This window comes from Kwoniella newhampshirensis, chromosome 5 (genome assembly GCF_039105145.1).
Source record: "Kwoniella newhampshirensis strain CBS 13917 chromosome 5, whole genome shotgun sequence".
Taxonomy (NCBI): Eukaryota; Fungi; Basidiomycota; class Tremellomycetes; order Tremellales; family Cryptococcaceae; genus Kwoniella; species Kwoniella newhampshirensis.
In genome coordinates this window covers 344,693-370,704 of record NC_089959.1, presented here as the reverse complement: position 1 = coordinate 370,704, position 26,012 = coordinate 344,693, and the positions used below count along the sequence as shown (strand labels likewise).

Genomic DNA, 26,012 nt, shown 5'->3' with positions numbered 1-26,012 from the left:
GAGCTGTGTAGCCTCTTGGGCAGACGATTATTCATTCAGTCTAATGTCAAAGAGCTTGACCGGATTTGTCCGGTCAAATTCCGCAACAGTTCATACCGTTCAGCGTCGCTCTCCCATGACTCAGAATGCAAAGACCTCTCGCAACAGGCTACACAGCCGCCTGGCGTCGTGCGAGGACCTACGATCAAGTCCATCATGTCGTAAGATACATGAACTACGACTTATGCTAAGAAGTCCTTGATCGCCTGTTCCACGTCGCCCTTCTCCGCTCCAATGTCACCATTGTCTACGCCCTCCACGATCCTCTTGAGCGTAACCGTCTCGCTCACGGTACCTGCTTTGAACCACACTCGTCCGTTCAATCCGACCGCGATCTCGAATGGGATGGAAGCGGCGAGTGTAGGAAGCAGTGGGAATTTGGGAGTCAATAGCCTATTCACATGTGAAAGGTCGGCCATCAGCGATCGCTTTCAAGCTGCAGAGCATGATTAGAGAGCAAGGGAGATTTACGCACTGTCGACATAATTGCAGAGAACAGGTGATCATCAATCCGCCTTTCAATTCGCCGAATCCTTCTGCTTTGCCGGTATTCGGATCGAAGCATTCTACCTCGGGTTCCATATCCCGATTCGCGAGTGAGACTCGGGCGTAAACAAGGGTGCCAACCTAGCATAGCGAGTGAGGTATGGGTCAGCTTTCGTCTTCGCGTTGTTCTTGTAAAAAAACGGCAGTTGACAGGCTAAGTTCACCTTGAGATTGGGTTTGCTCCTCTTTGTAGCGCCTTCGAAAGCTAGGGCTTCCAGAGAAGCCATTTGAGCTGATCCAAGATCTACTCTATATCCTTCGGCGTGTCTAGCAATGATCGTCCCAAGCACCATGTCCTTCTGTGCGGGGATGTACTACATGTACCACCATATCAGCTCCTGGTTGAGTACGTATTTAGACCAATACGATAATGAGGCGGACGGAAAAAAGGCCAGCTGAAAACGTACCCGCTTGGAGTTACCTTCGACCCAGAACTGTTCACTCTTCTCTTTGCCTTTCGCTGAGCTCAGCACCCCCAGTCGAGTGGCGATGATAGCAGGAGTCGAGGATGACGATGATGCGTCATCGGAAGGCGAGGTGCGAGTGCGAGAGGAAGAAGCTGCGATGCCGGGACCGAGAATGATCGACTTGGAAGAGGAAGGCAGTGGGATGGCTTCTCCTGGTAGGACGAGTGTGGACGACATGATGCTTGTTTCCGGAGTAACCTGAACGTGATGTATACAAAAACGAAGTGATCCAGTGTATTCATTGTTCTCAGTTGATGATCAGGTTCCCTCCTAAAAAAACGACGACGATGGGACGGGAGCAAATATTGTATCACGCCTCCACTCGACGCGGTCGTTGACGAAGATGCATCGTCACTCTCGCGGAAGCCCTCGTATTGCAACCACATAAGCGATGTGGGTCATCCCATCACGACACCGCCAGGCATGCGCCTACAAAGTGGTTCGATGATGCTGTCTCAGAAGTCGTATACGTCCTGAATGTGGAATCCACGACGACGTGCGCGTCAAGATACGTCTTCGCCCCATTAAGCGTTCGATGTTTCAATCTGACGTTCCGTTCATGTCTTCTCCTGACAATGTTGCGTCAATCGATTCGGATTTGCATGAACGCCATATTGCTCCAACGCCACTCCTGCTATCCACTCGGCACTTCTGTACGACCTGCTTTCCTTTCAAGCAGGTGGAGCTTATTCACAAAGGATGACCTGTCAGTTGTGCTTCCTAACAGGATATAAGCAGTGTCATCTTGAACGAGCCAGACCGATCTGCTTTCTCTTCTTTCTCTTTTGCCACTCATAACAACCGATAAACATCTTCCACCCTTAACTAGAAGTCCCATACAACAACTACTTTCCCCGTACATTCAAACACACTGACACCATGGCTCTGATCAGCACTTACGCCTCTGGACTCCCTTCAATGGGGTCTCACTACACTGGCTATGTCCCTGATCGTTCCACTGACACTGGCACTTCAAACGTTGATGATCAGCTTCTCGAAATGACCGACAGGTTGGCCAGTGATGTCAACTCACTTCACAACGACTCTTTGAATCAGGCTGTCTTTTCCGATGTTTTCGATGGCACAGACAACGAGCAGAGGAAGTTCGCCATCCTCCAAGATATCGGTAAGGATGACCCGACCTCTGCCATGAAAGCGGCCACCGCCATTGGAGACTTGCGAAAGATTGCGCCTCTTCTACGGGATCGCGATCAGGCGACTGGTGGTGCAATTTCCAGCAGATATCAACCTCGCTCGGACAGGCTCGAGCCAGTCGTGAGTACCTTGCTCTGCTATCATATGCGTCCCATGCTTATCCCAGCATCATGTTGTCAGGGCTCCGCTTTGGAGCTGCCCTCCAGTGAGAACAGGTCGAGCCGCCCCAGTAGCCACCTGATGATGCCGAGTCATAAGATGAAAAAACCTCTCAACCGTGCTCCTGCTGGTCGAGCATCGAACTCGCTCGTCCCGTTCTCAGAGGCCTCTTCATTCTTCTCCGACAACGACTCGTGCACCGACGGCACTTTCGGTACTTTGACCAACCGACCTCGACAGATGGTCGTTCCCGCGCGGTTCTCACACCGAACCGGCCAGTCCACCTCCCATCTCTCCGATCTGCAAGGCCCCGCTCGCTGGGATCGTCTCCTCGACGAATACCTCACTCGTGTCCCCCCTCGCGAGTTCCGGGATACCGACCGAAGTCAGGAACAGTCCACCTCTGGTGGACGTTTCGTCTCTCCCATCGCGAGGAATCTCTTCAAATCGATGATGCACTCGGGTCCGATGTCCAACTCCCTATGGGCATCTGGTGACGATCTGTGGTCAGCATTGCAACACGGCAATGGAAAGGCCATTCACGGTACTGCCACAAACCCTGATGGCTCTACTGTGGACATCAAGGCTGCTGCAGGTGTTGATGAGCACGGAACTTCTTTCACATTCGTCTCCAAAACATTCAAGTCTGATGGTGGTGCATCAGCGTTCAATCAATCCTTCAGCACATTCAACGGAGATCACGCAAGAACGAGGGAGGGGCCATCGATGTTCGGATCTGCAATGAGCAATTTGGCTCCCCGTAAGGATCTCCCTTGGTGAGTAGGTGGCAGGGAAGTATAACAAAGACTGGTGCCCACGATACTCTCGGTAATACACGAGCCGGCAAGTTGTGTCCTAGCTAGAGGACTGATATCATAGGGAGGATGAGGCCTCCGGAAGAGGCAGAAGGTAGATATTAAATGTATGAGAGAAAAAATACTTGAACAAGAGACGTACACGAACAGTTGATAGTGATGAGACATGCGCTGAATATAGTTAGTGATGGTGTTCCATTCATTCGTACCATCGTAGTGTTGGATCTTGGGATGATTGACAATACAACAATAAAAATGAGAGACTGCCTCATATCCCGGAAGTTCCTCGCTTCTTCAAAGTCCACATATCTTCAAAAAAGGGAGGCTTTGATGGTATAGCTCACATCATACGGGATGCGAACTGACAGTCTTTGACTGCTACTGTTTGTTGTTGACTGCTACTGACTTCCGATGACTGCTAGACACTACTACTGGTGCGCTCGCGACGTTCAGCTCCTCAGTGCGCCAACAAACTCCTCGAGGGTCAGCTGGCAAAGGAACGTCGGGTTGAAACGTGTCACAAGGCCGTTACAGAAAGTCTTCAAAAGGATGCCCTTGAAATAGAGTGACATCGAGTAGGGATACGGGTATAAATCAGCTCGCCAAGAACATCTCGCCACTCGTCGTTCGAATACAAACAAATCATATCTAGACAAATCACACCTCATCGCACAACCATATCCACACTTGACAACCTTGACACCATTCAGAGCAGGAAGTCACCATCAGAGCGACCACCAGCGACTTGTCCGACTTCGTCTAGTGAATGAATGTACTCAACGTTGTTTTCAAACATCCTCTCAAAGCAAAAGTGTCGAAGGGACTGACAGAGTAGACCTAACTCGCGGATCCAGCACCAGCGTCACACACTCGACATGCATCTTAACACAAGCAGCGGTCCCAACCTCACTTCACGAGCTATGGATCTCATCCCTCGTATCGCCTCTGAAACAGGCATCGACCTGACCTCTTTCGTGTCAGACATCCAATATCGCACAAGTCAACTGAAGATGGACGACTTATCGCGAGCTGACAAGAGTTGCATCGCTTCGAGGATCGAGACCATTGCCAAGAGATATGGGTTCGAAACGCCTAGCGTTGTGAGGTCTTATCTGAAGAGCAATCGGTGGAGCGAAGGGGAGGACGAGAGTCAGGTGAGGGAAGATGTGAAGAGTGCCCTGTCGTCCGTGGAGGTGAAAGGGAAGGAATTTGAGGGGATGGGAGGTAACCTGAGTCAAGGGTTGAGGGATGACTTGAGTAGAGTCATGAGCGATGCTTGTTCCGAGATGTTTGAAGAACGAAGCAAGGCAAGTAGGAAAAGTGTGAGTCATCCCTCGTATGACAAAGGGGTTTACAGTAGCGAATCATCGACAGCTGACCGCCACTCGCCACAGTCTGACTGGAACGATCACTCGAGCCGATACACTTCCAGCCCCAGCGCCTCATCCTACGACACCTACTCCTCTGAGCGATCTTATGGCCCCGGTAGACATGGCAAACTTGGACATTCTGGTCACACACCGAAACCGACGGATTGGTCCAACTATTCCCCGGAACCAGGATACTCAGACTCTTCAACCTGCATCACCACCACATCCTCTCAAACTGATCCCTCCTCGCATGATCCCAGGGCGTCGCCTTCGTACTCTCACAGAAGTCGAGCTTCCATCTCTGCTTACTGAGGACTTCGTCTCGTATCTATTCGCTTGACCGACGAGCCTCTCGTCAAGTCGTGCACCGTCCTTCGTCGTTGTTCCATTAAGTAGTACGATGTGTAGTCTTCCAAGCGATTGGCTCTTCCTAGATCCACATGCATATTTGACACCGCACCAGAGTACCGCGTTGCAATTCATCGCCTTTCATTATGTGTGATGAGACAGTGGCATTATTTAACCTTGTAATCCTTTGACTCTCCTCGCCACCTCTTCTCTCAACACTTTCGCCTTGTTCTGCACAGCTTTCTCCTCCTTCTCGTCTCCCTCTCCTGCAGCTGCCAAAACCCGATCGAACAGACTATACGGCGTATACGTGACGTCCGCTTGGCCTTTTGGTAAGAGCTCTGGTGGTATTGCCTATAGCATAGTCCGATTAGCTTCGTTATACCGCACGGTATCGGCTCGAAACCGTACTCACCTGCCTGATTAGGTCCAATGACCAGTCCAAAGCCTCAGCTATCCAGCCCCACCTCAACGCCCGATTGATCCAGCCCTCTGGGTCGCGGTCCATCTCCCACTGAGCCAGCCATACAGGCATTTGCCATCCTCTCCTCTTGTCACTGTTCATCTCGAACAAAGTGTCTGCCACAGCTTGTCTATACCGCCAGTCGGTTTTAGCAGAATCATGTCGAGCCAGAGCGGATTGGAGATATCTCATAGCGAGTGCGGAGGGTGGACCCCGAAGTCGTGCTGTGACTGGGGAGGTCTGCAGGAATGCCGCAGAAGAGAAGTCGCTGTGTCGCGCAGTTAGCCACAGACATTCTATAGCAGGTTGCCGATTGTCCACTCACTTTGCATGGTCAGGAAGACGTGATAGCTCAACACATCTCGTGGCCAGACTGTGGAAGAGATCGATCATATCTACTCCCAGAGATGACGCCGTAGACTGTGCGATGTCGAACATTCCTCGCTGAATAAAGAGGCCGACAACCTCTTGCGGTGAGATCGATACGCCTGATAGTCAGGCGTGAGAACACCGCTTTGACGATGTATAGAAGACGAATAACTCACCTTGCTCGTGCAGATCCGGGATATGACTGGACAGTCTCAGTTGCGAGAGCACCAGTGTATACTCCATCTCGATATCTGCTAATGATACGATGTCGACCGGCCGTTTCTCCTTTGAGAACTCTTCCTCGGGAATGTAAGATGAGACTTTCCGCCTCTTGATGCCCTGAAGGCAGTATTTCATCAGCTTTTACCATGCGCTTCCACAATTCGACAGCTTACTCTGAGAGTCTTGCTGGGTGCTCCAGCTACCGACACCCAAGCATTCCGCCTGTCCACCAGAGCCAGAGCATTGATAGCCGCCAAGTAACTTCTCGCCTGCATGGCTGACAACTCGAATGCAGGTACTTTGGAGCTACTGCCCTCGGCGAATCGTCGTCCTTGTAAGTACATGATTTCGCCGGCTGCATAACTTTAGTTAGCTCTGGTCTCAATTCACAGTTCCACATAGACAGGACTCACCGCTTCGATAATCTCCTCGCGTGATATGCCATGAGTACAGCACTTTGTAGTAATTAGGGAATCGCAAAGGGTCAGAGTTTCTAGCTTTGAAGCGTAGCATCCCTTCGACATCCTTCTGGAAGCCGATGAATCCAAGTGTATTCAACCGACCGATCTCGTTATTCTCGCACATGACCGAGATTAGTTGTCCCAAGAAGTCTCGTTTCCTGTGTCCTCATTAGCTGGTGATCCAATGATGCAGGAGGGTTGACAGAGGTGACATACAAGTCGATGAAAGGCAAACTGGTAAGAATAGAGTACGCGTCCTCGTAATTCTCAAGAGCGATGCTGGCTAGGAAGACTCGTGTCCACAGGTCCCGGCTCGATGGTCCATCCGCGGGGCTGTTCTGAATGGCAAGTTGGCCAAAGTGAACCACAGGTCCATCCGCTGCTTGCTCGTCGAACACACGACAAACATGTCGGTAATAGTCTCCCAGACCATTTTGCGCACTTGCTGACGGTAGGATGGGGGAAAGTGAGCCATCTTTAGGGGTGTCAGCGGTCGATTTGTCACGAGTATTACGATCATCTCACCTTTGCAACCCGCCGCCGCTTTCTCCAGATACTGCACCGCCTCTCCAACCCCGCCGCTCTCCAAGAATGCTCGGCCCCTCACATACGCCAGTCCAGCTGAAAGAGGATACATGTCTGTGTATTCTCCTGCAAGCAGAGGGTGACCGTCCACCAGAATGACATATGCAAGCTTGACATCAGCTACTTGAGCTGCCGTATCTGTTTGATTTCGCGAAAGAAGGCCTAAATCCTCAAGAAAAGATGATGCCGCTTGCAGATACGGGCTAATTGATACTTCGTCGATGGGTTGGTGTTGTTGTCGAGCCAGAAGGGAGTGGAGAAGCGAGTATCCAACGTCGAAAGCGTCGGAGTCCGCGCCGGAATCTTCGTCCCCTTCTCGCATCTTCAGGCTGCCGAGCCCCTCCGCCAACGTATCGTCTCCACCGTTTACTTTCCTCTTAGTGGCACGTCGGGACTTGTTGCGCTCCCGTGCTTCTTCCCCTGTCTGGTCACTAACCCATTTCAGTACTCTATATCGATGATAAACTGTCAAGGTTCTCGCAAGAATTTCAATCAATTCTTCTGCCTCATCATCCTCTGCTGAAGGATCGCGGGATTCAGATAAATGAAAAATCGAGACCAAAAGGATATTTCGTGCGAGTTGGTATCGGGATTCGATCATTTGCGCTAATGTCGAAGCAACGATGGCATGTCCGGAACCTGAGAAAGACAAATCCGCGCTTTCTTGACTTTTCAAAGAGAGACTAGTATCTTCGAGGATGTCGAGTGACTGGTTGAGAGCCCTACTTGTAGAAGGGCTTTCAGAGAGCAGTCTTCTGATTTTCGTTCGGTCTTCCTCCGACATATACGGATCGACGCAGTCGTCCCATAAGCTTCCAGCGATGAGTTCCGGTGGTTCTTGCATACCTCGAGTCAACTGGTCATTGACCTGGTATACAAAAGCTTCCAGGTTTGTACCGGTACCTTCCTCAGCGTCTTGCTGCTTCAAGGCACTCGACATGTATGCACCTGATCTCGAGATTGCAACAACCGACGATCTTGCCTGTGGGCCGCCAAGAGAGGGATACAATCTCCGCAACGCACCCTCGGGAAGGTCGAGGAAGGCTTCAGCATCGATGCCATCTTGGCCTAGTAGATCGACGAGGCCCCCCGTATCCTCAGGAACCGGTACAGATACCCCTTCTCGTGTGAGGATATACAGGTTATCTCTGATGACCGTAGTACCGATGGGCCATCGAGATTGCTTGTCGAGTTCTCGCACAGTGGCCCAAACACCCAGCCACTCCAGCTTCAGTTCTTTTCGATGAGCCTCGACTTCAGGGGCCCCTGTCTGCGGACTATCTCTCAATTCAATTTGACTACCGACGATGTCACCGTAACGTCTGGAAAGCGACGAGAACGAGGAATATATCTGTGAGGATTGCTTCTTTCGAGAGAGTTGCTGAGTGTACTCCTCCAAAGCAGTGGCGAGGGTGAGGGTAGAAAAGCGACCAGGGTGGAATAGATGTTGAATGAACGCTGCAGGTATATCGCCGTTGTCTCTAGGATCGGCCGGATTAGGAGGTTGGAAACTGAGGATGTTGTCGAAGTATGCTGCGTCGAAATGATCGACATTACTGGGCGAAGCGACAGGTTGCCAATTGGTCAACAGTGAGAAATCGTTTGTTCCAAGGTAAGTTGTGAACTGGGACAAATCGTCGAGAAAGATGGTCTCGCAATAAGTCGAGCCATCTCGATCCCACGTCGTCCACAAAGTCCAACCGTTGTCGACATCGTCCAGCTGTACTGGAGGAAGGACGTCGAAACCTCTCAGCTCAGATCCTGCTGAGGAAGATGAACAAGGCTTATCGCCAGCCAGAACCAAGTCTCCAACGCCATGAGTTGTTGTCAAGGCACGATATACGACAAAGGTACCAGCTGAGGCCGAGCTGTGAGGCGTGGCGAAGAAGACGACAATGAGGTGCGAGAAGCGAGATGATTTGGAGGGATGAGGCACGACTCGGATCATTTTGACCGATCCGTCCTCTAGCGTCGAAGATCCGGAAGGTTCTTGCGATCCTCGAACAACGAGCTCTTGTGAAGCAGTTCGCACGTCCACTGTCTTCAGACAAGACCCGGTGCTCGAATTCCACGTTCTCAGCTTGCGATCTCGTGACAATGTATATAACACGGGGATATGATCTCCCCTCGCGAATTCAGCGAAAGAGATGATTTGTTCATCCGAGTTTGCAGAGCGCGAAAAGAGCGAAGGCAGTCGTAGTCGAGAGGAAGCACGATGATGTGATGCTGTCCATCTTCCGCCTTCTGAGATATCGTTCAGATCAGTATATAGACGGCCTGAAAGCTTGATCGTCTCTCAGACTCACCTGGACGCCAGGGACCTGATCTAGTCAGTCTGACAATTCCTCCATCACCGCCTCCTAGCACTACAGTGTCCTCATCCAGAACTGTCCAAGCTCCGACTCCACCGCAGGCGGCAATCACGTCAACTGGTACTTCATAGTCTTCACACCAATCGTCATTCCCTTTGGTCGTGAAGACGAATCTGTCTCCTGATGCCGATCTGAATGTACCCAGAGGGAAGTTGAGGCGATATACGATATTGGTCTCGGACAAGACCAGAACGAAAAGTCTCTTGTCCCGACGAGACACCACGACACTCCCATTCGCAAGGGGTCGCAATGGTTCGGGGAAGAAGATCCTCAAGCTCTCTGACCCGTCCAGCCCCCTCGGCCGAGAGGCGCTGATAGTAGGACTGAAAGATCGGAGTTCGAGAACGTAGGAGTTGTGAATAGTCCGAGCCAGGATATTTGTGAATGGATCATGATAGACTGAGACGGCGTGGTCGGGAAGCAGCGGTTCGGCGTAATCCTCGTCCGTCGGAGGGAAGTCACCCTCTGCAGGTATTCGAAGTTCGGGTATCGAGTTAGGGATAGAGGGCGGAGCGGAGAGATGGGCGTGCACAAGGTGATGGGGTATAAACGTGCTGGGCATCTTGGGAGTTGGAGGGGGGGGGAGCAGGGGCGAGGAAAACCAAGCGGTTGCACTGGCTGGTGCCAGGTCTTGTGTGGGTGTGCACCGTGTCCTTAGATCGCAGCCTGCTTGGGATGGCGACGAGAGAAATCAGAGAGGGGCGCTGAGGAAGATTGAGGAAAGATGATGATCGGATCAATTGAACTGAATAACTTGGAACGAAAGAAATTGGTTCACTTTGGTCGAAGCGTGTTTCGCGTGATAAATAATTGGGAAAGGTCCTGCGAAGTCATCAATCATTTCCAGTAATCATTCAACAACCCGATATTGACATCCTCATACCCTATTATGAGCGCACAAGTACAATAACATAGCCCTCCTCACCGCTCAAAAGCCTCTGGAAGTCCTCAACATGGATCCTCGTCGTCGGAACAACTACCGACCATCCCCTTCGACTTCGCTTCCTCCCAACCCCAATCAATTCAACAACGCACCGCCAAATTCGTACGGTTCCGCAACTGCAGATTCACGACAAGCACAACAAGCACCCACATACGGTGGTCTCCCTCCTCCTCCTGATCCTTATCCAGGATACAGTGCGCCGAATGATCCCAGAAACCCAATCTCGTCATACCCTCCCTCGCATCCTTCTGGAGGGTTGAAGGGCAACTCTTATCCTCCTGCTCAGAGTTCTTCAGCACCTGCGGATCCTCGTATGAGACCTCAAGATCCACGATCGAGATATCCTAGACCACCTCAAGGTGGTGATTATGCGACATCGACATCGACCCCACCTCCCCCTTCCTCGTCTTACCATACACCTCCCCCGACGAACAATTATGGCATGAATCCTGCTGCACCATCGCAGGGCTTGCCTCTGGCGGATGTAAAGCCCAATGGGTCGGCGGAGGCTCCAGTAGATTCAGATATCACAAACGGAGGAGAGGTTACGGGGGGGAGAAGACCGTTGTTCTGTGTGGTTTGTGCGAGTAACAATGTGAGTGACATCGAGAAGGTTGGGTGGATGGACTTCGGCCCAATAGCTCACGTTATGCTCAGAACCGTTCGATGGAAGCGCACATGGTGTTGAAGTGAGTGACGATGCTGCTGTCCAGTTGCGACGAGGATAGTACTGGTGACATGCCGCTGACAAGTTTCTTGATTGATCCATTTTTCAACTTACCCTTCTATCGTCTGCCCTGTCGTTCGCTCTTGCACCATCTTCTCATCGTCTTTGTTCACCTCACCAACCACACGTCCTTTGTTGCGCTGACTCAACTCACTACAATTCACTACTATCGATTCATAGCAAAAACGCCTTCCGAGTCATCTCGGCCGGAACAGGATCTGCCGTCCGCCTCCCTGGACCTGCCATCGACAAGCCCAACGTCTATCGGTTCGGGACGCCCTACGACGATATCTATCGCGACCTCGAATCCAAGGATCCGAACCTGTACACTCGGAACGGACTGTTACCGATGTTGGACAGGAATAGGAAGGTGAAGAGGGCGCCGGAGAAGTGGCAGGAGATGAAGAGCGTTTTGGCGGATGTGGTGATCACTTGTGAAGAAAGGTGTTATGATGCGGTTTGCGATGGTGAGTCACGATTACCTATCTGTCTGTTTCTCTCTAGCTCTCGCTCTCGCTCTCGCTTGTTCAGCGCGTACTTTGCCATCTAGCTCGTGGCGAGTTGATGCTGGTGCTTGGTCGCCATGTCAAATTCAACCGATGACTGACATCGTCTTTTTGGTCCTTTCTTCGCTGCAGACCTATTAGCGAGAGGGGGTGAATATAATCGACCGATCCATATAATCAACCTCGACATCAAAGATAATCCAGAAGAAGCTCTCATCGCCGGCCAATCAATCTTAGAACTAGCGACGGCAGTAAGTCACTCATTCCACATCGCTGACGGTGGCTGATCGAGTGTTTCGTGAACGAATCTTTCGTACAGATTGAAGCGTCCATGGATCTCGATACGGATATCGATTCCATCCTCCTTGCTCACGCAGAGAAACATCCTCACACACTCTTACATACGGTCGCATTCTACTGAGTCGTAAACTAGTCATCATCATGTCATGTCAAATGATTAGCATGGTTTACGCATGCACTCATTCCTGTAATCTGTTTCCTCCTCGTGCAACGTGGATTGCTCGATACAAATCAAACGAGGGCTCGGTTATGTTTTACAAAGATTATTCATATCAAATTAGTCTATAAGTTGCAACGTTGAAGAAGACCGGAATAGAGAGGAAGATTGGGAAACGAAGTGAGCAGGGGGAAGTGGAGGAGAAGACCGAAGCCAGGTTGAACGGCTCGATCTTCACTATACGGATTTAAGATAAGCTTGATGCGATGAGATTGGACAATATGGCACCGCGATGGCTTGTTCGAATCAGGATACACCCTATCAAAGCTCGACGGGACGAGCAGTCTCTTCAGACCCTGCGATCTTGTCCTTCTCGTACTGCGTGCCTTGATGGGACTCGAGATCCGTAACGGTGTCCTTGAGTCCCATCCTGCAGCGAATAAGAGGCATACCATTCAGTCTCTCGAACTTCTATATGGGTGATTGTGACGGAGATAAAGCCAACTCACTTTGAGGTGTCATAACCGTTGGCTTCCAAGTACGCTCTGAAGGCAAGATCTTCTCCCACCATGTGATCAGGCTGAATGTTAGGAATGAAGAAGAACGTGATGGTAGCCGAGACCAATGCCAACCCAGAACCTAGCCAGAAGACCCCAGTATTATTGCCGTATGTGCCGGCAGCACTGTGTGTGCCAGTCAGTCAGCTCACGGTCTACTGACCACACCTGTGCAGGCGGAGCGGATGCCGTGGGATATGTTTGGTGATGAGAATGGCCAAAGCAGTAAGCGACTTACCCAAAGCTGGCCTGGATCTGAGGGAAAGTGTATGTCCCAATGAAGGCTCCGACCTTGCCGACCGCAGCGGCGATACCGTACAACTGACCACGAGTGGCGGTGGGGCCAATCGCCTTTGAAGCAAGGAGACCAAGACAGTCTACGTTTTGGGAAAGAGATCAGCATAACGTGCTACAGCTGTGATGTGGCAAAAATGCGGGGACTCACTTCCAGGGCCTACTTCCTGTTACATGATGGCAAGGTCAATACTCATCAATACACAGGGACGGAAACAGGCGAGGCTGGACTTACACCAAAGCAGAGGAAAAGACCATACATGATCGCGAAGCCGGAGATACGCTTAGGTTCCGTGAGCCTAGAATCATACGTCAGCCCTCTTCCTCATGGTCAATTACGCCCGACTGAGACTTACAAGTTGTAGCATCCAGACAGCACGAAACCAAACAAAGCTTGCATGCAGAGTCCGAAAATCATGGTGTATTTGGGACCAAGATAGTCCACGATGAAGGCTCCAGCAAGTGTACCAGGCTGAGCTGAGTGTCAGTTTTACAATGCCTTGGGCGCTAGGAATAGCCCTGATTGTCCAGTGCCCAAGACGAGGCAGCACTCACAACGTAGAAGAAGTTGATGAGACAACCCCAACCGATCGAAGTGTACAAAGTACCTTGCTTATCAGCAACGGCGGTGATAGGTGTGGCGTAAAGACCGAAAGCTAGAACAAGGGGTCCTTTATCAGCCAGGCAGGGAACATCGACATGATCTCAAACACACGATAGGTGATCCAGTCGTACAGGAACCACTAAGGTCGCACCATTGGTCAGTGAATTGTAGTGATTGTGCCCAAAGGACGTCGATGCGACTTACAGTGACAGAGACGGCGAGCAACTTGAGCCAGCTGATCATGTCCAGTTCGTCAGCCTATGCACCATCTGCTGCCAATCGCCACTCACTATCGCTTGATAACCAACCACCATGGGATTCTAGTGTGCTTCATCGAATTGTGCGCGTAGGTCTCCGGCTCCTTCATCTTCAATCGGAAATAGAAGAGGAACATGGGAGGGACACAACCAAGGCCGAGGGTGATTCGCCAGACCGCGTTGAGGTGGTTCATGCCGAAGATCCAAAGACAGACCAGGCAGACAACTACGTCACGCATACGAATGAGAACAGAGGCGCAACACTTGGCAAGAATTTTGACCTCAAAGGAACAGTCGACTCACAGTAGGAGATCACAAATGCTAAGTCGATCATGGTATTCGTGGCTGTGATCATAATGGGCAACAAAACGTTAGAAGGTATGGCAGACGAGACTGGATCCTGCTGAGGTCACCGGTCAGACCTCACTCACCGAGCACAAACAGCTTCTGCTGACTGCCTTTGGAGATCTCGGGATCCTCAGTGTTCTCAGCCGCGGCGACGGATCCAGTGGGGTATTCACCACCGATACCGACGCCGACGAGGAAACGGTAGGCCCTGCAGTCGGACGATCAGCTGTGATCAGATCAAATGAAAGGACAGAATTGAGCACGTACATGAGTGCATTGATTGTTCCTTGAGCACCAGGGCCCTTGGAAGCAGCCTCAAGAGCAGAGAAGACAAAGACGATACCGGTACATAGAAGCATTCCGAACTGAGGTAGCAGAAGAACATCAGCCACATCCGGCTCACAGAGGTACTGGCACCAACAAGGCGCTGTTCGACCTCACTTACCTTTCTGCCGATCTTGTCACTGATCCATCCGAAAGTGAGTTGACCTAAGATAATGCCCGCAAACGCGATAGCAGGCAGGAGTCTACCATTGACAGGTCGATCGAGGAAGGCGTCCTTGTAGATGTAACTCTTCAGGATGGTACTGGCGGGACCGATTGAGGCGTTCGCGTATCTACTCAAGCAGATAGAGTGAGCTATGTCCTTTGGTGGTCTTCGAGATGTGGTGGGGAGATTTGGGGAGGATGACGATGGCTGATGCACTAAGAAGCGACTTGGGCACTCACCCATCAGAGAAGAGAGATGCTCCCTGTCATATAAACGATATCAGCTCTGATTGAGTACAGTGGACCACCAAGGCCATTGACACTGTCGCTCCAACTCGTACTCACCGCAGCAAAGATGCTAAGTCACAGAGGGTCCCCTGTCAGCCACAATACCGTGCTTTCGACCCAGCCGTCTGCCAGCAGAGACAGACACTCACGCTCCCTTCTTACTGAGACCGATCTTCCTCTCAATGAAGTTGCTATCCTTGGGATCATCGCCCGTGGTGGGTTCGAGATCGATGTCCTTCTTGGACCAAGGGAGTCTCATGGTGAAAGCGATTGGGAGAACGTTTGTTCGTCCGTCTGTTGTCTATACGGAACCAATAAGGACCGGTAACACAAGTCGTAGTCAATACCGGTGATTCCACTCTCTCTGTCTGTATCCGTTGATTGGTCAGAACGAGGATATGTCACTCACCGGTCAGTAGAGAGTATGACTGATCTTGGAGCTGAATGTATGGTCAACTACACAAGAACGATGGCTAGAGTAGAACTATCGTTATTGTCGAGATGCAATTGCTGACTTTTTGGGCCTTTTTTTGCAACAGACCTGTGAATGATGGACCTGGAGAGTTTTAGACACAGACAAGGATCCAACGTGCGCACATGTCCGTGGAGCGAGCTGCAGCAAGCAGAGCAACCCAATAAGATTAAACCCCTAACTTATCTCTTTTGAGCTCTCTCCCCCTCTCTCTTTTTTCCACCATATGCTCCGAGGGGGATCGGACACGAGCGCGGACAAAGCCGTCAAGGGGGGGGTTCACATCCCAAAAGGGTCGTCTCTCTTGCCCATGCGGGATGGTAAAGGTACGGGATTACAGGCAAGCAAAAGGCAGAGGAGATAAAAAACAGACTCCCTGAGACAGATAACCCCGCGGTCCCTATGCCGCCGTCCTTGCCAAGGGTGAAAATCCAATGCTATTTTCGGGTTCGGACGATGATGCGTCTCGTGTCTGCCCATTGACATTATTGTTGGTGTTACGGTACGTCATCACGTCCCATAAACTCTTCGTACACCTTCATCCGCATCATGTCATGAACGTGCATTCAGTACAGCCCGCTCCACATCTGGCTCCCGGGGACTGTGGCCGCTGCGTCTATCAGTCGAAAGACACGTTCCTCCCGATCAAGGTGATTTAAGCTTAACAAGCGCATACCTGTGGCCAACACAGCCGGTCAGACTGCCCACCCAGTATCACCTTTTCATCACGGTTGCATGTCTTCTTCAATGTCACCATACTTCATATACGTCCTCATGCACTGTTCGTTTCTGTTCGACATCGACATCGACATCGACATCAATGGGCCAGACTCATCACTCAAATCCGTGCTCCTTCAACACCTCTTTGGCATGCTGTTTGGCCTCGTCCGAGACATTTGGGTTATGAAGGGTACTAGCCGCACACCGTCAGCTACACCTCACACGTGATAACGTCTTCCTGGAAGCATGGCTAAGTGGACCCATGGCTGTCTGTACTCACGCCTTGTAGCCCCCAATCACATGATGCTCGTGCTGCTGAGCTTCCTTGGACTGATGGGTGGGATAATCGGTCTTGACACCGTGCTCGGCGAGGATCTCCGCAGCGTGTTCTTTCGCCTCGGTAGAGGTCTGCAGGAGGGCATAGAAATCTTTAGCGCGTCACTTTGTGGTGACTGTTACTGGAGCTACCGGACAGATAGGCAGAAGTGAGGCGGGTAAGGACCGAATCAGTCCGCCCAACGTTGTGTGTCAAGCAACGGATGGACGACCTTGAAAGTTCGTCCTTGGAGATCCATGTGAACTTGCAACAGAGTGAAAGGCAATGGTTCGGAAGTGGAGCTTCCACTCACGTTGGGGTTATGGATAGTGCTATGCAAAATGGCTCTAGTCAGCACGACTCGCCATGAATCTGGACCAAAAGTACAGATAAAGCGCAGAAAGTCGGGATGGCGGAGAGCGTTATCAAAACTCAAGGCCGCTCGATAATGAAAAGGAAACATATGGAAGGAAAAACAAACGAAGAGATGACCATAACAGTATCAGAGATTCTTCGACCATACTCACGCTTTATATCCTCCCAATTGCCTGTTCTCGTGCTCATCATGAGCGCCACCATTGCCGTCATGCTGATGCTGATGCTGGTGCTTGTCCGCGTAAACGGTGGTGTGAGCTGGACCGTTGTGTTCTGTCATTTTGACGTCGATACAATTGCTGTTGTCAAATAGAAGTCGTTGGGATCGTTTGTTCGCTAAGTCTTTCGAATGAATGAAAGAATGGCCAGTGACATGAAAAGGAAGAGGAGGAGCGGAAGAGCGGAACGATGTATGCTTGGCAAGCTTTTCATACCTTTTATTCTCGGTCTCAGCGGCAAACGGTTAGGTTGACTGGATCATTGGATGATGACGCCATCCTGTGTACAAGTACTCTGGTATCCGTCGTGCACATATCTCCTTTTCCGTTTCGTCATTCAGAGATCTGTGCGCTGTGGGAATGATGGATGATGTATGATGCAAGGGGGTTCCGGAGCGCTTTTCTCTATGATACACGGTGTGAATATCCTACAACTCATTCCCGCCAAATCAAGCATGCAGGAAAGAACAATCATGCAAACGAAGCTAGTTGACTGCTCCATGCCCTTCCTCCTTCCCGACTCAGCTTCTCACTCTCGATCTTCGCACTGATCTCGGAGATTCTCGCAGCCAGGCCGTTCACAGTTTGATACCGTTTTCGAGAAGCCACATTGCTACGAAACGTCCGAAATCAGTTTGGGCAATCTCGGGGCGGAAGCAGGATGACCTACAATCTGTCCAGAATGAGAAGCCCGTTGACCTGATCTATCTTTCCCTCAATCTTGCCGTCTAGAATCAAAGACACGACCAGACTTTCGACCTCGGTCCGTCCAACATTCAATGTTTTGGCGAGTTGCGGCAGCTCCATACGAGTATATGGCTTGATGATATCGATAATGTACTGTGTACGAAGGGAACGGAGCAGATCATCCACAAAGTAGTTGATGAAAGGGTCATTTGTGATTGTTGCACGATTGGCTATGTTTTGCTTCAGTCTATGAATGCGGGGAAAAGCCGACGGCATACTCACCTTTCAGGATCCGCTCAGCCTCTTGAACGTCTCTTCGTTGATATGCGGAAACCAAGCTGGTCATAGCTGTGATTTGTGGATCATTTTTGTACCTATAGATATGGGTTAGTCAGTGATCTCTTGTTTTCAACAAGGCCTAGCTCACGGTTTAGTTTCTTGGGAGTCAAATGGATTGATCTCACTGCCCATGAGCATATATGTAAGGACCAAATACTTGAGCACCTGGATCCTCTGCGTCGAACCCGACTCGTCGTACTGTCGGAAAGACTCGAAGAGGTCTGTCGAAGCTTTGTCCCACGACTCTGCGTACGCAGTAGGTTGTCAGTTCGGCTCAATTTTCCTCGGGATACATCGTTGACTCACTCTCCATCATCCACATTTTGCCTCCACATTCTCTGATCACACCCATGATTCGTGGGTGTGGGATGGCATTCTTCACCTGCATGGAAGCGTTGTAAATTTCCTACAGAGCAGGAAACAATATCAAATCAGCCATTAGTCTAGCCGTCACAATGCTGGACTAACCTTGAGCTTTCGAGTCTCCTTAAGATCACTGTACATCTGGATCTCAATGGCGTATAGTTCAAGGACTACTCAAAGCCGTTGTCAGCGTTCCATCATCATTGCAGCAATTCACAACTGCTCACGCAAAGATCCCTTGGACTGATCATCGGAGGAGCTCATACCTGCGGAAGGAGCACATGTAGCATGAAGCGATCGCAGGATCTGACGGCGGCGTTGTCAGGTTTCTGCTCGTTGGTATGATTGGCTAAACTCACGGGATGCAGACGGTTGTACTCTTTCCTGTCCAGCCAGAGTTTCGCCAGCTTGAGGTTAGACTTTGTTGACAGACGCTGACGGCAAAGATGGCATCAGCTATCAGCCGAGATCGCATTTCGCAAAGAGCCGTGAGCTGACCTCGTTTTTGGCCTCTTCGCACGCTACCCTTGTGGCTTCATAGAATTCCTCAAGTGTATCGAGCGGCACCTTGGGCGCCAACGCTGCATGCTGAACCGCCGATTGGTGTCAATAGCAACTCTTCAGTCGATGTATAGATGTCTCTCACCTTGCCCTCACCGCCAACGTAATCGAGAATGTTGTTGATTGACTTCTCTGCGTAGTTCCTAGTAACATAATTCTGCAATTTCTATTCTCAGCTTGTGTCGCACTGAAATTGCCGTTGACGAGGAAGGCCACTGACCTTTGTGTATCCGAGCAGTTCCCTATATGACGCCAGCGCCTTCTCTGGTCGATGCAAGTGGAGATAATTCATCTTTGTCATTTGTTTCAGTGCTTTGAAGCCCCTGAGTAATACATCACCCACAATCAGTGATGGCGACAGGCAGAAAGGCTCGCAGCTGACCACTTACCATTCCCCTTTCTCTGTTTGATCGTCCACTATCGTCCTGAACGCCCTCAGAGCACCTTCGGCATCGTCCTCCTTGAGCGCTAGAGACCTTTTAAGCTGGCTTGTGGTGTAATCGAATCAAGATCGAGCTTACATTTCGCTTTGTAATACTGGTTCTCGACGTCTCCTGTCTCATCGGCCATACCAGAGTCTTCCTCATCATCGTCATAATCAAAGTCGTACTCCTACAGACGAGGGAACAGATGAGCTGCTAGTCACGACTTCTATGAAGTAGGATTGCTTAGCTCACCTCGTCATCCGCGGCGTCCTAGTGGAGACTGTACATTAGCACTGCCGCAGAGCCGAGGGAAAGTGGCGTGGGGACGTCTGGCAAGTGGAGGGATCATGTCAACGTACCTCCATCATAAACTCGTCATCTGACATCTTGACGTGGGCGAAAGGCTGCTGAAAAGTCGTTCTCTAGGAGTTCCTTCGTATCTTTTGGTGTCTTTTGGGGGGGGGGGGGTTACAGGTTGTGTCAAAACGACTCAGGCTGGAGAATCAAGTGCCGGGGGTCGTTTCCTTTCCAATGATCTGACCTGCACTGATTGATTGATGCAATTGAATGGGATGATTGATTGCGTGTTGTCAGGCACCGGTGGACTTTTAAGTGGAGGGATCAAAGTAGTTGTAGTTTGACATGTTCTCGGTTGTAGACTGGCTCAATGTGCTATCCGGCTTCTTCCTCTCCCCCTCGCTGGACCTAATCTATGGCATACAACTAATTCAGACCTTCACACCACCGACAACAACAACGACGACGACAACACACGCAGCATGATCATGGGCCAATAGATTCCCACATATTTCTCTCCGACTACTTGGAAGTTCTTCATCTTCCGCACGTCGATACAAACAGATACCTCTTTCCATCTCGCCCGACAATCGCCATGTCCGGCGAACCACCCTCTTTACCTTATGCTCGAGATGAAGGGTCGACCTCACAGCCCCATTCAGCATATCCCGCGTATCCTACAGAGGCATACGACCATGTCCATGACGGTATGATAGAGGAAGGCGGCGAGTTGGAAGATGGCACAGGGGAGATAGGTGCTGCCTTGCAGTATTGGACTGCCAAGAGACATTTGTTCGGAAAAGGAAAAGGGAGAGAAGAGGATGATGCCTGTGAGTTTAACGCAGTTTCAGCAGTGATGGACCAGTAAGGCGTCCTACGACCAGAAGGGTCAGGATGGGGGGCGATTGCAATGAGCTTCCTGCACCTTATCCCCTGATACAAATGTAAACAGGGCAAAAAGTGGAGGACGTCGTCACTGGCGAAAGAGGATACCTAGGAGCACACAATTCATCGCATCTGTACTGATACTGTATCTCGCAGCTACCAAACAACCATGGAGACTCCGCTCCAAGCTGAAAACAGTCACTGCCGGTCTCTTCATATGTCTCAATATTGGTGTCGACCCTCCTGATATCGTCAAAACGAACCCATGCGCTAAGACGGAATGCTGGATTGACCCGACACAGCTACCCTCGAATAAGGCCATTGAAGCAATTGGTAGAAGTGAGCTCGATGATTAGCTCAGCCATATCTTATTCTTCAAGCTAATGGCGTCTCAGATCTTCATCAGCAATTCGAGACGTTAAATCCGAAGGTCAAATATAAAGCTGTAAGCTCATGCTGCCAAGAGAAGGCCTTTGTAAACACATCCACTGACATACTCGCTCCCATAGTTCCTTGATCCTTCTGTAGAGGAGACGAAGAAACAGTGCGTCAACATGCGGAGAACAGCGAAGGATGAGAGAGTGGTATTTTACTATAATGGGCATGGTGTTCCCAAGCCAACACCGTCAGGAGAGATCTGGGTGTTCAACAAAAGTGAGTCGCCAACTCGGAATTCAGTGACATCGTGTTCATAACGGAAATTCATAGATTACACACAGTACATTCCTGTAAGCTTGTATGACCTGCAAGAATGGCTTGGGTCGTGAGTTTGACGGACTCTTCGCGAAAAGCGTGCTGACGGAGACCATAGTCCTTGCATATACATCTGGGAGTGCTCAGGCGCCGGGAACATCCTCAACAACTTCGCAAAGTCAGCGGAACGGAGAGATAACGAAGCCAGAGCCGCTCAGACTCAAGCGGGCCATCCAGATGACTTGGGTCGTCCGGCCTATGCAGACGCCCTCCACCTTGCAGCCTGTTCGGCAAACCAGATACTGCCCATGTCTCCCGATCTCCCCGCCGACCTGTTCACGTGTTGTCTCACCTCACCGATCGAAGTTGCTCTGCGACACTTTGTCCTCCAAGATCCACTGCGGCGGAATGCGGGACTGGGACCAAACGACCCTAGATCGAGAATAACGGTGGATATGGTCATGCGGATCCCAGGAGATCTCAAGGACAGAAGAACGCCTCTGGGGGAACTAAGCTGGATCTTCACGGCTGTAACCGATACGATAGCTTGGTTATCGTTCCCGAGGGATATCTTTAATCGATTATTCAGACAGGACCTGCTCGTTGCGGCACTATTCCGAAATTTCCTCTTGGCGCAGAGAATAATGTCAGCTTATCACTGTACACCCACTTCGATTCCCGAGATCGCCTCAGCGCACAACCATCCTTTATGGCACTCGTGGGATCTTGCCGTCGACGCTTGTCTCGCTCAGCTGCCACAATTACTGGACTTAGAAGCGGCTCGAGAATCAGGACAGTCAAACGTATCGCCACTCAGCATTTACAGGCCATCCACCTTTTTCGCGCAACATCTACAGGCCTTCGAAGTGTGGCTGCAGCACGGAGGAGCGGTTCCAAACCGTCTAGCGCCGCGGAAAACGATGGGTGTCGTTCCTCGATCATTACCGGAGCAATTACCTATCGTTCTGCAGGTGCTGCTATCTCAATCACATCGATTGAGAGCTCTTATCCTTATATCCCGTTTCGTCGATCTTGGTCCATGGGCTGTCCACCTCTCACTATCTATCGGCATCTTCCCCTACGTCCAAAAACTTCTTGCGTCTCCAGCTGTCGAGCTCAAACCCGTCCTCATCTACATCTGGGCAAGAATACTTGCCATCGACAAGTCATGCCAAGTTGATCTCCTTCGCGACTCGGGATTCACATACTTCACCCAGATCCTTGCGCCCTTCCCACAAGCGGGCTCCCTCGTGATTCCGAACGCGAACGAACATCGGGCAATGTCCGCATTCATCCTGAGTGTGTTATGTCGGAACTTCAAACCCGGGCAGACCGCTTGTTTAGGAGCCCAGGTCTTTGACGCCTGCGTTGCGAGACTACATGAAGATGACTGGCTGCTCAAGACTTGGTCTCTGCTCTGCATTGCGCAATTATGGGCGGATTACGATGAGGCGAAGGCGCTATTCATGCAGAGTCAACGGCAGAATGATTTGCTTGGCGCTTTGAGAAGTACCGCGGTGGAGGTTCGGGCTGCAGCGCTCTACGCATTCGGAACATTGCTTGGAGCTTCCAGTGCCCCGATCGATATTGAGGCGAGAGGTGGTGGTGGTACAGGAGCGCAGCTTGGTCTTTCGGATATCCAGCAACTCGAGATCGAAGCCGGTCTCGCTTTTGCCTGTATGATGTCCGTCAAGGAGGACGCTAGTCCGATGGTCCGAAAAGAGCTGGTGGTGGTGATCAGTTGTGTTGTTCGGGAGTGGAGAGGATGGTTGGTATGTTCAGCTTGGGCATACTACGAGCAGGAAGCAGCATTGGCGGCCGCGGAAGCGGGTCAAGAACAATCATCTGAGGACGATGTCGTCACTGAAGCACTAGACCAATGGACATCAGATGGAGACCGGCAAACCCACGAACATCAGCACAATCTCACATTGCTAAGCAGCTTCAAAGTGCTTTTCGAAACGCTGTTAGACCTTTCAGTCGATCCGCATACCGAGGTTGCCCTTATGGCTTCGACAGTGGTGGATTACATTGTCGCTCTCCTTCTCGACTCAGCATTCATCAGAGTCAAAGGTTCTGCGATCCGGACGCTCATCAGAAATCACAATCGACCGAAAGCCACTTCGAGACAAATGTCTGCTGCTTTCTCAGACGTTGGCAAGCTTCCGCATCTTACTAACGGTGTTCCTCCGCCCCTCACTCGGACAAATACAGACAAGTCGATATCGAACAGCACTTCATCCTCCATCAAGCGTAATAGCTCAGTGGCCAATGCATTGAGGAGTCTCGCTTCCATGACAGGTATAATACCGCCTGAATCACCGGAGGCTGCGTCTCGAACATCTGAGTCACGCAAGGATCTCGGAGCTGCTGCTGCGGGACGTAATGGTGGTACAACGTCGAAAGAAGCCACGTCAGCCACGTACAGATCTCCGTATCCTGATGCGTCACACGAGAGGATCATGCCGACCGACTCTAACTCATCCACACCTACCTACCCTCACGCAGCCGCTCAAACTCGTCAGTCCTCCTTGGGCGTCATGAACGCTCAAATGCGAACCCGTTCGGCTTTGGGTATCATGTCGTCCTCGTCTCGGCTTGACCAATCTCCTGTCTCGGCTGCTGCCGTTCTGGAAGCGTTAACGGAGGAGGATATGGAAAGGCTGAGAATCAGGAGAAGTAGAGGTGCTCAAGCTGGTGGTGATGCGGATGGTCGATTTGGTAACAACGGCCTACCTAGACCGACGGATCTGGGCCTGGGAATGGTCGCGAAAGAGGTCAAGGATGATGTATTGCCGTTAAGAAGTGGATTTTACGATTGGGCCATGGAGTATTTCAGGGAACCACAGATGAAGGTGAGTGTTTCATGGCATCTAGTTGGCACTAGGTGTAAAGAGGCACATGCTGAGACACGTTATCCGACAGGCACCTGATGCGGATGAGCCAGGAAGCACAACTTACAATGAGCAGGCTTGGAAACATCTCCGAAATGAACGCATGGTCGAGAAGAGCAGAGCTAGCGAGGAATATGCAGGTGAGCTTACAAAGAGAACTCTGTCAACAGAGAGCAAGCTAACGACTGTGATGTAGCGACGCATTCATGGGGTATCGATGCGGGAACGTTACACAACGACGCATGGCCGTTGCAGCTGGCTTTCCACTCTTATGACCCTGTTATGGCTGTAACGGACGACGCGGATAACATTTGGTAAAGACGAATTCATTGACGGCACCTGTGTTGTGTCAAAGAGTTTCGTGCAGCTACTGACGAGTCATCTTTGCATAGTGTATGGGACTGGCAGAACAGACGCAAGCTCAACAAATTCAGCAATCAGAATATGCCAGGGAGTAGTATCTCTTCGGTCCACTTCATCAACGAGATGGCCTCATCCCTTATGCTCACGGCATCAAGTGAGTGCGGTCTTCGTGCATATTCGCTACTCTGAAAGGGCTGATGTCCATATGATACAGCTGAGGGGAGTGTCCGCATATTCAGAGATTATGAGACACCTGGCGAAACTGCTCTAGCATCAACTTTCAGAGCTGTGTCAGACATACATCCTGTTGCTCACAGCAGCGGTGTTCTGACGGCGTGGGAGCAGCAGAAGGGACATTTGTTAGTTGGCGGAGATATGAAGGTTGTGCGGCTGTGGGATGCGACGGTCGAGAGACACCTAAGGGTAAGCATTGACGGTCGTGAATAAGCATGCCCAGCTAATCACGTCTTCATGTCCCAGGACATCGCTACCCAAGCAGGAGCCAACCTGACGGCTATCGCATCAGACGAGCCGGAGGGTAATGTCTTTGTGGCTGGATTCGGCGATGGTGTAGTCAGACTCTTCGACAAGCGGGCGGAGGATGCAGGCGAAGTCGTGTTGAGGACTTGGAGACAGCATAAGATCTGGATCCAAAGCGTCCACCTGCAAAGGGGCAGCATGAGGGAGCTTGTTACGGGGAGGTGAGCAAAGCTTGAAATAGAATCTGATCTGGAGAAAGGGTTGATGAGCTTGGTGAAATCTTAGTATGGACGGCGAAGTTCGAGTTTGGGACGTGAGAAAACCAGACGAGCCGCTCTACACCATCCCCCGACGAGACGAGGGTCTTATGGCTTTGGCGGTGCACACCGGGGCTCCAGTCCTGGCCCGGTAAGAGACACGACTACATGCGTGATAAGACATCATCAACTGATATATTCTTTTTGATTCAAGAACCACCGCCCTCAACGCTCATTCCACGAAGCAGGAGCTCGAGATCACAGGTTTCAACAACCCCTTGCAGCCGGTGCGATTGGCCAAGATCCCGATCCCTGTGCCACCTGCTTACACGAACCCTCACTTCCGACCTGCTGGATTCATGCCAAGCGGTGCATCGCTGATATTCCATCCCGTGAGTGACTATGATGGGATGATGAGCGTGGGACAGAAGATGGCCTGGAGCTGACCATCATCTGACACATATAGGTCGAGATGATCATCGCAGCTGGTGGATTTGATACCTCGGGTACCGTCAAGCTGTTCAAATGTCAAACCCCTGAAATACCTGTTGGGACGGCTTGGGAAGGCGCCAATGGAACAGCATCGCCCTCCGCTTCTGGAATTTCCGTCAATGGCAACGGTCACGATTATCATTAAAGTGTTTGATGGAAGGTATGTAGTTGGGCTTGTTGGGCGATGTATGCCGTCTCCCTGAGTGACTGCGTGCGAGTGTATCTTTAGAAGAGGCGGTTGTGCTGCGGTGTCGAAAGCATATGTATCTTGGTAACACGGGCATGAGGCTCGTGTACGGCCGTGTCAACATACATACGATGCGCTGCGACAATA

At 50.9% G+C, this 26,012-nt stretch overlaps 9 protein-coding genes across 9 annotated transcripts; 4 read left to right on the top strand and 5 right to left on the bottom strand.

Moving 5' to 3' along the window:
* Positions 1-221: 221 nt before the first annotated feature.
* Positions 222-1,229, bottom strand: IAR55_002720 (uncharacterized protein; the record flags this gene model as incomplete). Its single annotated transcript, XM_066945833.1, has 4 exons — positions 222-432; positions 515-666; positions 750-899; positions 993-1,229. The coding sequence occupies 4 exons, from the start codon at positions 1,227-1,229 to the stop codon at positions 222-224; spliced, it is 750 nt and encodes a 249-aa protein (XP_066803334.1).
* Positions 1,230-1,931: 702 nt separating this feature from the next.
* IAR55_002719 (uncharacterized protein) lies at positions 1,932-3,146 on the top strand (the record flags this gene model as incomplete). Its single annotated transcript, XM_066945832.1, has 2 exons — positions 1,932-2,327; positions 2,388-3,146. The coding sequence occupies 2 exons, from the start codon at positions 1,932-1,934 to the stop codon at positions 3,144-3,146; spliced, it is 1,155 nt and encodes a 384-aa protein (XP_066803333.1).
* A 910-nt stretch (positions 3,147-4,056) lies between these two features.
* On the top strand, positions 4,057-4,863 carry IAR55_002718 (uncharacterized protein; the record flags this gene model as incomplete). Its single annotated transcript, XM_066945831.1, has 2 exons — positions 4,057-4,503; positions 4,576-4,863. 2 exons carry the CDS (start codon positions 4,057-4,059, stop codon positions 4,861-4,863), a joined length of 735 nt encoding a protein of 244 aa, XP_066803332.1.
* Positions 4,864-5,070: 207 nt separating this feature from the next.
* Positions 5,071-9,933, bottom strand: IAR55_002717 (uncharacterized protein; the record flags this gene model as incomplete). The annotated part of the gene is made up of 9 exons (XM_066945830.1): positions 5,071-5,253; positions 5,315-5,630; positions 5,688-5,850; positions 5,908-6,070; positions 6,127-6,308; positions 6,367-6,572; positions 6,631-6,889; positions 6,940-9,243; positions 9,306-9,933. The coding sequence occupies 9 exons, from the start codon at positions 9,931-9,933 to the stop codon at positions 5,071-5,073; spliced, it is 4,404 nt and encodes a 1,467-aa protein (XP_066803331.1).
* Positions 9,934-10,324: 391 nt separating this feature from the next.
* Positions 10,325-11,968, top strand: IAR55_002716 (RNA polymerase II subunit A domain phosphatase SSU72; the record flags this gene model as incomplete). Its single annotated transcript, XM_066945829.1, has 5 exons — positions 10,325-10,909; positions 10,972-11,003; positions 11,222-11,508; positions 11,680-11,798; positions 11,867-11,968. The coding sequence occupies 5 exons, from the start codon at positions 10,325-10,327 to the stop codon at positions 11,966-11,968; spliced, it is 1,125 nt and encodes a 374-aa protein (XP_066803330.1).
* A 357-nt stretch (positions 11,969-12,325) lies between these two features.
* IAR55_002715 (uncharacterized protein) lies at positions 12,326-15,100 on the bottom strand (the record flags this gene model as incomplete). The annotated part of the gene is made up of 17 exons (XM_066945828.1): positions 12,326-12,434; positions 12,514-12,687; positions 12,800-12,938; positions 13,007-13,022; positions 13,091-13,154; positions 13,212-13,327; positions 13,411-13,511; positions 13,571-13,598; positions 13,664-13,694; positions 13,750-13,942; positions 14,020-14,061; positions 14,148-14,272; positions 14,332-14,429; positions 14,510-14,681; positions 14,794-14,816; positions 14,899-14,911; positions 14,991-15,100. The coding sequence occupies 17 exons, from the start codon at positions 15,098-15,100 to the stop codon at positions 12,326-12,328; spliced, it is 1,554 nt and encodes a 517-aa protein (XP_066803329.1).
* A 1,047-nt stretch (positions 15,101-16,147) lies between these two features.
* On the bottom strand, positions 16,148-17,004 carry IAR55_002714 (uncharacterized protein; the record flags this gene model as incomplete). Its single annotated transcript, XM_066945827.1, has 4 exons — positions 16,148-16,226; positions 16,314-16,441; positions 16,663-16,681; positions 16,877-17,004. 4 exons carry the CDS (start codon positions 17,002-17,004, stop codon positions 16,148-16,150), a joined length of 354 nt encoding a protein of 117 aa, XP_066803328.1.
* Positions 17,005-17,413: 409 nt separating this feature from the next.
* IAR55_002713 (uncharacterized protein) lies at positions 17,414-19,703 on the bottom strand (the record flags this gene model as incomplete). Its single annotated transcript, XM_066945826.1, has 15 exons — positions 17,414-17,555; positions 17,613-17,859; positions 17,912-18,003; positions 18,057-18,213; positions 18,275-18,374; positions 18,437-18,501; positions 18,559-18,637; positions 18,691-18,765; positions 18,830-18,919; positions 18,978-19,049; positions 19,113-19,215; positions 19,282-19,360; positions 19,414-19,504; positions 19,570-19,587; positions 19,677-19,703. The coding sequence occupies 15 exons, from the start codon at positions 19,701-19,703 to the stop codon at positions 17,414-17,416; spliced, it is 1,437 nt and encodes a 478-aa protein (XP_066803327.1).
* A 506-nt stretch (positions 19,704-20,209) lies between these two features.
* On the top strand, positions 20,210-25,823 carry IAR55_002712 (uncharacterized protein; the record flags this gene model as incomplete). Its single annotated transcript, XM_066945825.1, has 14 exons — positions 20,210-20,444; positions 20,656-20,838; positions 20,895-20,944; positions 21,009-21,153; positions 21,208-21,262; positions 21,311-24,047; positions 24,118-24,226; positions 24,283-24,400; positions 24,479-24,603; positions 24,664-24,872; positions 24,930-25,150; positions 25,215-25,337; positions 25,401-25,578; positions 25,653-25,823. 14 exons carry the CDS (start codon positions 20,210-20,212, stop codon positions 25,821-25,823), a joined length of 4,659 nt encoding a protein of 1,552 aa, XP_066803326.1.
* Between the last annotated feature and the right edge of the window lie 189 nt (positions 25,824-26,012).